General features: G+C 34.1%; 1 protein-coding gene across 2 annotated transcripts; it reads right to left on the bottom strand.

Annotated features, from left to right (window-relative positions):
* Positions 1-2,684: 2,684 nt before the first annotated feature.
* Positions 2,685-12,225, bottom strand: LOC149413337 (uncharacterized). 2 transcript variants are annotated; one of them, XM_089645130.1, is made up of 6 exons: positions 12,169-12,225; positions 8,004-8,364; positions 7,131-7,332; positions 5,427-5,513; positions 5,155-5,304; positions 2,685-3,647 (listed from the first exon to the last, which is right to left on the bottom strand). In XM_089645130.1, the coding sequence occupies exons 2-6, from the start codon at positions 8,263-8,265 to the stop codon at positions 3,383-3,385; spliced, it is 966 nt and encodes a 321-aa protein (XP_089501256.1). In that variant the 5' UTR covers positions 8,266-8,364; positions 12,169-12,225; the 3' UTR covers positions 2,685-3,382. The 2 variants fall into 2 exon arrangements, with proteins under 2 accessions (XP_089501256.1, XP_089501254.1); XM_089645128.1 differs by lacking the exon at positions 12,169-12,225 and adding an exon at positions 11,200-11,401.
* Positions 12,226-12,347: the final 122 nt, after the last annotated feature.

The raw sequence follows: 12,347 nt of genomic DNA, 5'->3' as shown, positions 1-12,347 counted from the left end.
CCTTGAAATGTAATGTTCAAAAATAAAACCTTTCGTCAATTGTGTATATAACGAAAATATTAAGTTGAAATAATTTTAACAATTGTAATCATATAATATATTGTGTTGATTTTTTGAACGATTTGTTAATTTTGATAATTCAAAAATGTTATTATTATATGTGTGTTAGCTGTGTGTATAAGTGTTTTATTGTAATAATATGTGTTGAAGTTTAGTAGATAAAGAAACAATTTATAAAATCTTAACCCCTCAGGCTTCTGGCATATTTTGTCAGGAGGTTGGAGTATTTCCGCTTTGCAATAAAATTCAAATAAATATACTAACTCTGAATGTATCTGAAAACTAAAAACTGATTTTGAAAGGTGATGAAATACACTTCAAATTAAATCAACAATTTAATTTTTTTTCATCATAATTTTTCAAATTTACTCAGTTTTCAGCGCGATCCCTTGATAAATTTTAGTTGAAACTTGCCAAATTTTAGATTTTTCGTTACCAAAAAAATTTGCAAATATTCTTTCATGTGGAAAAATAATATTAGGAAGTCTGTACAGTACAAAAAAGTCTAATTAATACTGATCTGTTGAATTGAAACACAAGCATTGATGTTCAAATTCAAGCTTATTTCGTATTTCCAAAACTTAAAAAAAAAAGAGATTATTTTTTGAAGAAATATATTAGATATTACTTTTTATTATGGCTCTGGTAAACGGTCAAGATATTTCCGCATTGTCGGTCAAGATTGGCATATATATTGTCTATTGTTGTTGATTTATTGCTGTCTTGCCAGTGAGTTTGCTTGGCCACCTATATTATGACAATATTTCCGAGCCAAACTTCCTTCTTGCTCTGTTACATATGTGTGTCTCTATTCATACCTACCCTTTACCAAACTGTCATAATTTAGAATGTAATTAACATCGATAAATAAATAAAAAATTAAGTTTATGCTAGTTAGGTGGAGTTATTGCAAGAGATGTTTTTGTGTTGTGAATTTGTCTTATACATTATGGCAATCTTGACACAACAATATTGACAGTATTCAATATTGCCCGGCAAGACGAATTGTTCAGTAATGGACAATTTATCTTGCTAGTTTACCAGCAACTTTTATACTGTAAAATACTCAAGAATGCCAAAAACTGAAGTCAGTTAAACTATTGAACTCCGATTGGGAATGGTAATTGTTAGGAAGGATTACATTACAGGGTAGGAGAGTGGAAAGAGGAAGGTTTGGAAGTACCTGACTACTAAAATCAGATTCGATCCTCGGAGAGAATATTGACTTACTCGCATTTGTAGGTTATGTTTATTATATTTATTTTTTTTCAATTTGTCATTCCAATTTTATTATTAATGGTCGTAATAATATCAGTGCAATACTTTTATTCAACAATAAACACAATACAATCGATAGCAAGTATTTAATGCAATAATTTTAACAATTGTTGTTAATAAATGCATATTTCAATCAACCTAACCAATTGTTCCACCGCCATCTTTATTAATACAGGCCGTACTGCAGAAAATGAACTGACAGTTAAAAGAGACCTGTTTTCGGACTAATCCCTGCTACTAACCTGCACTACTATATATACTAACCAGAGATGTGCAAAATGGGTACCCAAAACCATTTGAAATGCAAAATGGAAATGGGTCAAAACTTTTCCATTTGAAAATGCAAAATGGTTTTTAGAAAAGCATTTCAAATGCAAAATGCAAAATACCTATTTTCAAAATGCATTGAAAATGCAAAATGGTTTCTCAGGTCAAACAATTAAAATAATTATTAAATTTTTAAACAATTTTGTTATTTAATAATGGACATCAATATAGAACAAACATATTACATGATGGTAAATCCAAAAACACCACGACTACAGATTATGAAACCACAAAAAATTTGCACGGGACTAATGTTGCCAACGTAAAAACATAGAAATTGCTATCTAACATTTAATATTACAGCGTCATGGCCCCATGTTCATTATTTGAATCAATATTTTTTGTAATGGTATCACTCAATTGCCAGGGCTCCTACCAGGGAGCAACTTGACAAATGTAAATTATCTCTCATAGCGAGGTTGAGGACCGACTGATATTTGGCGCTTATGAAAAAAAGATGAGTGGAGATAGTAAGAAGAATGTGGCAAAAAAGCATTTAAAATGGAAAATACCCATTTTGCATTTCCATTTGAAATGGATTTATTTGAAATAAAGCACATCTCTGATACTAACCCAGTGCAAAAGTCTGAAAACGGGTCTCATTAACTGTCGGTTAATTTTCTACAGCACGGCCTGTATTAATAAAAGATGGCGATTCTTCTACCAATTTTAGTTAATCTTTGTGATTGCTTGTCTTCACGTACATATAAAATATATGTAAGATATGAAATAATACGAACCTACCTAACTGAATATGTAACATTAAAAAAAATTGTTTGCTAAATACTTAACAGATGGAAGACAATCCATGTTATGTTTCTGGTAAAGCAGACAAATAAAGAATATATTATCATTATGTAATGTGTTGTACATATTATATTGTATTCATTGTTGTTTGATGTGATTAAAGGATAAAAATGCCCCAAAAAATTGCCTTATTATTTATTTTAATAATATAATACTTTTTATTTTCTTATAATACAATATATTATTTATAATTATAAAATGACTAAGGGCTATAACTAAATCTAATATTGTACATTTGATTTTGTGTGCTTGGTATAAATTTGATAATTTTTTTTTAATCACATATATTAATGCAGTGTAAATAAATATGTAACTTAATTATGTAGGCACTTACCAAAAAAATAATCTCACATTTGAATTGATTCCATTTTTAAAATTTAATGTTTTAAACAAAAGAGTTGTTATGACAGGTCGATTATGGAGGGAAAACAAAGTTAGTCGGGAAAATCTGTAGGAAAAAGGTAAATTTCCCCAACTTCAACTTGTAACGTACCCCAAATTGATAATGCCATAGTTCCACAGGCTTTGTGCAGTCGTTCAGAGTCTTGTGTCAGACGAAAATAAAATCACAAAGAATAAACAACTGTTCCAATAACGGTGTACAATGTGTAAACAATGACCCCCTTACTAATAAATGTTTTAAATTTTACACAACTGATAAACAACAATTTACCATAGATTAATAGTTGTTTTAAAACAACAATAACAAAAAAACAAGAGAAAATAAAGTTCGCCTCAAGTTTAAACAAAAAATTCAAGAAATTTAGTAAAGTTCTGGAAGCTATCGCTAAATATGTTCAGAATCTTGCTACTACAATGGATGTTACATATATAGTCGACACATTCGCACAAGAGATTAAGTAGGGTTTTGGAAAGGAATATGGAAAGTTTCGGGGTCTCTTCGTAGACCTTATAGAATCTTATTCTCTATAAAATGCTCCACAACTTTGACATTTTCACACTGACTGAGCATTTGCACATCGCCACCGCCGTCCTTCAGTCGGTTAAGCCGGTTGAGTTTGAAGCAGGCGGTTGAGGAGTCCTGTGAGGGTGCCACGCCGTGCACGTTTGCCTCGTGCTTGTTGCGGTGCGCCTTGCGGCCAAACCTCGTGCCGCAGAGTCGGCACTCAAAGTTCTTTTCGCCCGTGTGCGTCAACATGTGGTATACTAAATTGCTGGAAAAAAAATATATATATATATATGTATACGCAGTGTCCAGATACATGTAGTAAAAGTGGAAAATTGGTGAATCTTCATCACATAGAGAGAGTATTTTTGTCTGCATATCTTTCATGAGCTAAGCTAATCTAATTGAGCATGAAACCGTTATAAGATTCTGTAGATCCCAAAGACAACGATGGGCTGGACATATTAAAAGAATGCCAGATGATAGGACGCCATAAATTATGTCCAAGTGAGCGACCTAGTGGTGATCAAGGAAGAAGGGATTAATGACGCCAATTCTTTGGAGCATCTTCCATCTACTGGTAGAACAAGGCAGCATTCCGACCTGACGACTTTAATTTAAAGATTTCAATCCGTTTGTTAAGATAGGGGAATCTATAAAACGAACTGCTTGTTTCTGAATAGTGTTAAGGATTGATTTGCGCCAGTAGTGTTTTGGGGCTCCAGACTAGAGGAGGCTGCCAAATTCAACATTGGGTACACTTGCGATTTGTACAGGGTCAGCAGTTGTGAACTAGTGATATTAATCTCAAAATAGTATTAACTCTTTGCACGCGGCCGTATCAACTGTTGTTACGGCAAAAAGTCTATACTCACACGCGGCTGTATCAACAGTTGATACGGAAACTTTGAATGCCGATATATTCCAGCGGTCTTTTGACATAAATTTATTTCCCGCTCGCTTGAACATTCGTAGAACTATCACGATGCTGACATCTACAAGAATTTCTCGAAAATAAAATTGTATTTCATTAAAAAACATCGATAATCAAGTGAGCCTCTTTGCGCCTTCGAGTGCCATAGTTTACAATTTTGTCAACGGATGGCGTTAGTTCAATTTTGTTATTATATTAAGTTACATAAAATTTAAGTGTCCAGTTTTAGAAAAAGTTTTCATAACAAAAAATGATAAGTGATCATGGTGTCCCACTTGTGTCTATCAATGCAGTGGCCTAAGTACACACACGCCGAGTGAATGGCGGGACCACATTCAAAAGATACGGTACTTCTTTGTATGAAATTTTATGTTTTTGTTTTTATAAACATCCAAGAGTGTTGACACACGAGGATTTGTTATCATATTGTGGAGAATAATCTGTTCTGTCTATATAGTCCAATAAATCATGCCAGAATGCTATAATTAGACATTTAATTGCGTGCATAGGTATTTGAAAATATGTACCGCGTACGGGTATAGATAAAACGGAGCAAATTAACGCGTTCAAAAGGTTAAACAAAGTCGCTATCTGCGTCTATCTGTGCGCTTAGTTCTTCTAAACTACGCAACGTATTTTGGTAGGGTTTTCACTATCATGTAGAGAATTTCTTCCGGAAGGTTTATATATATAACATGAGTATTATATTCATAGAAAGTAGAGAAAAGTCGATGTTCTTCGGTGGCGAGGGACCAAAGCCAGCGGAGAACATTTGTGGAGGAGGACAAATCCTACCCTGGGATGTACATAATTCAGTAAGTATTGTAAAATAGAATTTTACCTGGCAGCCACAAAGGATTTCTCGCACACTTTACAGCGATGATCTCTTATGTTTTTATGCCTCTTCTCGTGATTGTAGCGAGCCTGATACGAAACAAACGCTTTCTCGCAAAACGAACACTTGTAATTCTTTTCTTTCGTATGGTGATATCTGTAAAACGAAATTTGAGGATAATTTAACAAGCTGCAAAGCAGTGAGATCTGCGGAACAAAATAAACAACTAACTACATGTGATGCAGTTCAAATTAATGTCGAATGAGGCGAGTACAAACCTGATGTGTATCATGAGTTGTTGTTTAGTTCTGGCTCCGTGGGAGCAGTACTGACACACAAACGGTCTCTCGTCTGTATGGCTTGTTCTGAAAATATTCACAATACACATTTACTTACTGCAACTAAGGACGGGTTGTTTTAGAGAATTTGAACAATTCATCAAATTACAATGTTCATTTTCAAGTTCTGTGAAAGATTTTTTCAAGTTCTGTTTTTTATTTCAGTTCTGTCAAGCAACTAGCCTATAATGATATAATAACTAAACTTGAATAAGACTTTCACAGAACCCAAATATGAATGTTGAAATTTGATGAATTGTTCAAATTCACCGAAACAACCCGTCTTTAGTGACATTTCACCCTGAGAAGCTTTACTCTAATAGCCTATCATATAAATACTGTACATTTATTTAGATAATCTACCTAACCTAACTTAACCGAATTACAGGAATTTAAGCTTTAGTAACAACATTTCACTTCACTAAACCATTGGAACCTGATTTTTTATATAAATATTTAGAACCTTAAATACTACTTGAACCCTTCCGGCCTCTGGCATATTGACCGCATATTTCTTAAAGACGCTGTCAGATGGCTGGAAAAAATTTTTGTAATTCCGCTTTGCAATAAAATCCAAATAAATGGAATATTTCTGAATGAATGAAAAAATGAAATTAAAAAACTTTTAAAAATGGTTCACCTTACGTTTTTTTCATCTTAGAAACTGAACTAAACATATAAATTTTTAAATATTAAAATTTTTAATGCAAGCGTAAAGGAGTTTTAAAAATGACCCAGCTTCCATATTTTCATCTAAATACTGAACTAAAATTACCGAAAATAATGAATAAATTTACCCGTTAAACGTCACCATGGCCGATAGGCACAATCAAAACATACTTTCTTTTCATGGAATTTTACACCATAAAAAATGTTCGTAGTTTACTTAAATAAATCTTATTCAATTGGAAACAAAATAAACAATGAGATGAAAGTTCTTACTTTTCGTTAAAAATAAAAAAATATTTGTCTGAATATAAGAAGCTATTTTGAGGAAAATACTAATGGTAGATTATTTATTATTATTGTTATTTATAGAGCGGAGACGGTTTACATATAGTTCCTGTGAGCACTTAGGCCATAGGCCCATTGTGTTATCTCCCATTTTACCTCAATCCTTTAACAACAACCCAGTCCCTTTAATAAAGTTCACCAGGGTTGTCATTGGATATGTGGCTATGTCTTCTGGTTCTACAATGTGTCTTACCAGGTATCTAAGCCTTGATCCCAACAGAGCGGGACATTGGCACCAAAGGTGAATTGGAGTCTCTTCATCCTCTTCACATTTCCTGCATCTGTTGGTGTTTTCCACTTCTAACAACTGTATGTGCCTCCTGAGATGGCAGTGTCCCGTTAGTAGTCCTACCAGTTCCCTCAGTGAGTTTCTGTCCATGTGGAGTAGTTTTCTGGTTCGCCTTGGGTCTGGTCCGAATGGTACATATATTATATTTGTAGGTTTTATAATTGAACTGTTAGCAGAAATTTAAAAATAAATTCGATAAAATCATCTGCCTAAATTTAGGCAACCATCGCTCATGTCCTAGATCGATGACAGCTAAATATAGATAGTCATCATTCAGTTATATAACGAAGTGTTTTCTTCAATCTTCAGTAATTTAGTTATCTTAAATTAAAGTATATTACGCGTGTTGTTTGAGCATGCTGGGTATGGGAAAGGCCCGCCCGCAGCCCGGGTGCGTACACACGCAGGGCAGGTCGTTCTCGTGCTGTCGCATGTGCAGGGAGAGGCTGTAAGGCTTCAGGAACACGGCCGCGCACCGTTCGCACTGGGAAGGGCTGCGTTCGCCGTGAACGCGCTCTTTGTGCAGTTTCTCGTTGCGGAAAGCTATAAATTCATTTCAACTATGTTTACCAGAAATAAAATTATAAAAATATATATTTGAAGGAACCTATTTTTTATATTTTTTTTACATTAGCTCTACACAGGAGATTCTGAAGAAAAAAATTTCCCTCAGGGCCTATGTCATCTTTGAGAATGCAGTGAGGAGGGTCTTTATAGGGAAAGGAAGGAGGGAAAGTTCTGAGAAGGAAAAAGGTATGAGGGGTGAGTAGAATCTGTGGGTCAATATGTCCAGGAGTAACAGACGTATGAATCCATTCCTCCCACCGCGGGACAAGGCGATGGGTCGAGAGAGAGTCCAGCTGGTCTCAAATCAAAAGGCCGCCATCTACCAGTCTCTCCCGATCTGACCCGCTATGCAGTCGGCGAGCAAACACATCCACCGCCAAGACCTAGACAAACCTCTCCCCATGAACCCGGGCACCCCTGCTAAGTCACCAAACGTCAAACACTTGGGGTGACGACCTATGGCAGGGGTGTTGGTTATCCAATAAATGGATCCTAGGGCAGCGGTACCCATACCTGCCTCCCAAATAAATATGTTTCCTCCCTCCTATAATGTAAGTCTCTTCAAATCCACAAAGATGACATAAACTCCTGAGTGGACTTAAATATGCCAAATTAGAATGTTTATAAATGGTGTTTGGATAACTCACTTTTTTTACATATCTCGCAGAAATACACAGGGTGAACTTTTCGCTCTTTCTTCCCCTTATATCCACTTTTTCCGATAACAAAATCATCATCATGTTCAATTTCGTTTCCGTAATCATCTCCGTGGATTGACAAGTCATCCGCATGATCTAACACTGTGCACGAGATATTCTCTTCCAGCTTTACTTCTTGGCGCAACAATGTTTCGTTTAAATCATTCTCTTCGTTGTCGCAGCGTACCATCAGGAAATTGCTTATTTTCATGTAAGTCGAATCACAGAGGCGTTTGAACTTGTAAGCAGATGTAAGTTTCGATATACATTTCTTGCAAATTTGTCTGGGAAAACCGTCATTAGTGACTACCTGAAAAAAAAGAGAGTAAATTTTTACTTAACCACCGCAATTTTAATATTTCATTTATTTTATTTGGTTTTACGCCCTGCCAGACTTTTACATGGATTTTAAGAACAGAATATTTTTTTTTTTTTTTTTTAAAGAAAGACAAACATTCCCGGGTTACGAATAACCCAACAATGTTTGAAAATCTCCTACTACCACCACAGAAAGCCGAAAATGTTGCTTGTGTTGTGATGGAGGACTTAGCCAGCCGAGGAATCGAACACGCGACGCTCGGGTGAGACCCAATCGCTATGCCCACTCAACCACTGACCGGTTGACTCACCATACCTGGTGAGCTATTGAAAATTATAGACAAAGTTTTAAAAGCATGGTATAATGTTAAACTGATAAACTGAATTGAAACAATCTTAGTAAAACATGTAACAGTAACATAAAATAATATAGAAACTAGAACAGTACTACATATAAGACTAATCACTAAAACTACATTACCAACGCTACTATAATTTGTAGGATTCAACAAAGTGCTGGAATTACGCTTAATTCTATAAATAGAAACAATAAATACATATATCAATAGCACCCTCAAACTTGTTGCCCATATTGTGGATCTTATTGGTTAGTATCTGATAGTTGGTTGTGTATTTTTCGCTAAATTGAAGTTTCTTCTACAAAAATTAAAAAAGAAATCATTTTTAATCCTATTAAAAGCTCGTGACACTAGGAATTATATTCGTCCCTTTAATGTCTAATTTTAAAAGCTCGTAAGTAATTGTCGTTGAGAATTGGTATTAAAACCTTGCAAGTTGATACTTAGAAGAGCTAGTTGAGAGTAGAGAAGAGCTAGTCATTACAGAATCGTTGGCATGGTAGGAGCGGCCGTCAATACCCTATTAAAATCCCATTTTAGTAGTCAAACGGCAGTGATAAGTGTTAACAAAGGATAAATTTCGCCATAAAAAGTAAGCAAGTTATTCTGATTACAATTAATGACATATAATTTCAATGTTCAGTCGATAAAATTATGATTTTAAACACACGAAACATATGACTTCTTAATAGCCTTATACTCGTATAATAAGATTGCTATATTTGCGAGGCAGAAAGATGCATTACAGCAAACTAAATTAACAGTATTATTTGCAGTTTTATCATTAACAAGTCAGGCATCCAGCGATGGATACACTTATCAGAACAGAAACACCACATCAACAAACTCACTATTCTAGCCATGGACAAAATAAATTACAATAATACAAAAGATATTAGAATGTGGATACACCCAGGAGGAGTGCGAAAGCATGCACTCGTCCATTGCGCAGGTTGAGAATAGGGATGTTTTCTCTCCTGCCGGCTACATAGATGCTTGCGAATCAGCTTGAATTACACCGAAACCTTATGAAGTTGAATATCTTCGGCGCAATTTTTTTAAAGACTATTCTGCAGTGCAATTTTTAAGATCTATTCGTCCCGGATCGAAAGTATGTGACCCGACCGTCACTAAGGTGAAAGCCTTTAAGTATGAGAGTAGTTGTAAAATATTTTTCAAACTAAAGTACTCTGACGACCGGACAATTTTAGAAAAGATTTTTTTTTTAAAGTTGACAATTGTCCATATAATCAGTTAAAATGACTTTATACGGAACAGACGAAAATTAAATCATCTTTAGCAGCTGAAAAGTGTGACTCCCCATGATTATCATTTATTTTAAGATAGCTGCTTATGAATAGTGTAGTGAATTTGTAATTTTATTTGGGTCCCAACTAATTTTATATTGTTTAATTTCTTCAACTGTAATGTTTTTTTGGTGACCGGGTATGTCATCAAAATGACAATTTAACACACCTATAAATATTTATATAAAGTCGTGAAAAGTGATGAAACACAAACTATTGTGTTGATTTTTCATTTTGACGAAATTATGATGGAACCATTTTTTTTAATCTTAATAAAAAAAACTGTTTATATGCCACCTGAGTTATTATCCCAAGTTATTAAACCTATATAACAAAACCTGGTAGATCCACCAAAGATTCTTAAAAAGTTATATAAAAACCTCTCAAGTCTTTGTTATGCAAAATTCAGAAAAATTACCAATATTTTTTATATTTTCACACTAGCATTACACCGACATTAGTCGGTAATACAATAAGCTTGCGAAACAATTTTAATTTGTAGTTTTATTTTTCAAAATAAATTTTTGATGGGTTTTTTTTGTTCTCAACATTTTTCTAAAACAGACTTGTGAGGTCTTTATAGTAAGGTGACGATATGAAAATATTGTTGACAGAAATTATTTGAAATGGTTGTCATCCCATAAAACTTTCATTTTACATAATTAAAAATTAGAATCTTAAAATTAAAAATTTAGCAAATGCAGAAAGTGTCATTTTACAGTAATTAAGGTGAAACTAAGTCGGGTCATGTCAAAAGTCAGAATAACAGAAGAGTATGTATGAGACGATGTATGAATGTGAATGAGGCAAGGAGTGTGTGCCAAGACCGAGTTGTTTGGCGGTCCGTCCTCTCCGCCTACCCCTGCGGGGAAACGGGGTGATGGTTAGTTTTTTTTTTTCCAAAGGGTTTATTCTTTTTAAATTGTAGGTACTAAGCTGACCAGTGTCCAGCGATCCCGAATAATTCAAAATCAAATCAACAGACAGAAGAGCGAGTAAATTTCTACTCACCTTTCAAAAGGTTTGATGAGACAAAAAAAAAAGAGTTTTTCTGCATTATTTTCTCGTGTGGCATGTAACGGATGGAATGCATGCAAACATATAAAATTCTACTCAAGGAAACACAATTAATACATATACTGATAAAGAGTGAAGACTCACTGAATTATCTCCACAACAGAATTTCAGCATTTCTACACATAGAACTTTATTTTTCTTTACAGAACATTTCGTTGTGAACAATGGTTTTAAAGCCCCTCTCTTTAGACAAATCCTACAAATTTGATCGAGCTCCATTATATTCAACTCGTGGAAGAAATTAAATGTTAAATGATATATTTGTTTCACAGTAACAAAGAAAAATAAATAGAGATCATTTATTTGTATGTATACAATAAATGTTTGAAAATGTCAAAACTGACAACCACAGATACTGACATAAATAAACCGCTGGTACTAGTGATGACAGGATCGAAAATATTTTTATCGAAACATAAAAAGAATCGAATGATTAATCGATTTAGTCGCTCGGAGTTCAGCTGATGCAGTAGCCGTAATCTAAAAAATGAACGATTTGTTCACGTACGTCAAATAGTAGCTTCTTCGGTTGGTAGATAATATCTTAATTAAACAGTTAATACCAAATACCTAACATTCCAACATTTGACAATTACCAAAGAATAATAACGCAATCCCAAATGCATATCAAATCATTTTAGATAGTATTTAACACAATGCACCCACGGGAATACATCGATTCGATGAAATAATGGACAGCGTTTATATCTATTAATTTTGACCAATGACGTGTGGTTTCGAATGATTTTTGACAGAATTTGCCAATAGAATCCACGACAATGAATCGAAATGTTTTGATGGTCAAAAAAAATTGATTGTGCTGGATTGTGCCCATTGCTAGAAGAGAAGTGTTAAGAAAACAATGTTTTAAAAATAGCTTTTGGAAAGCAGGATCATAAGTAGCTGTGATTGAAGCGACCACTTAAATTACGTAGCACTGATTGTAGCTTCTAACTATTGCTAAAAAAGTTTATAATTTTTTTCTTATAATGGAAAGCTCCTACAACTCGTCTGTTGAAAATAATAAAAACAATAAAATCATGCAAACTTTACAATATAAGACTTTATTCCAAATTAATTGTTTTCTAATACGAAAAAAAGTGAGAGCTGTCATCGAATATGGAATCATAAACAGACCACCATAAATAAACCACTCTCCAAACCACTCACTATGGAATCAAAGCTACAGATACGTTCTTTACGGTAAATAATCCTGAACCCAGCTCAATTTA

This window comes from Hesperophylax consimilis, chromosome 22 (genome assembly GCF_061612785.1).
Source record: "Hesperophylax consimilis isolate HC1 chromosome 22, BYU_Hcon_1.0, whole genome shotgun sequence".
In the NCBI taxonomy this organism is placed as follows: Eukaryota; Metazoa; Arthropoda; class Insecta; order Trichoptera; family Limnephilidae; genus Hesperophylax; species Hesperophylax consimilis.
Note: the sequence above shows the minus strand (reverse complement) of the source record. Positions and strands in the feature narration are given on the sequence as shown.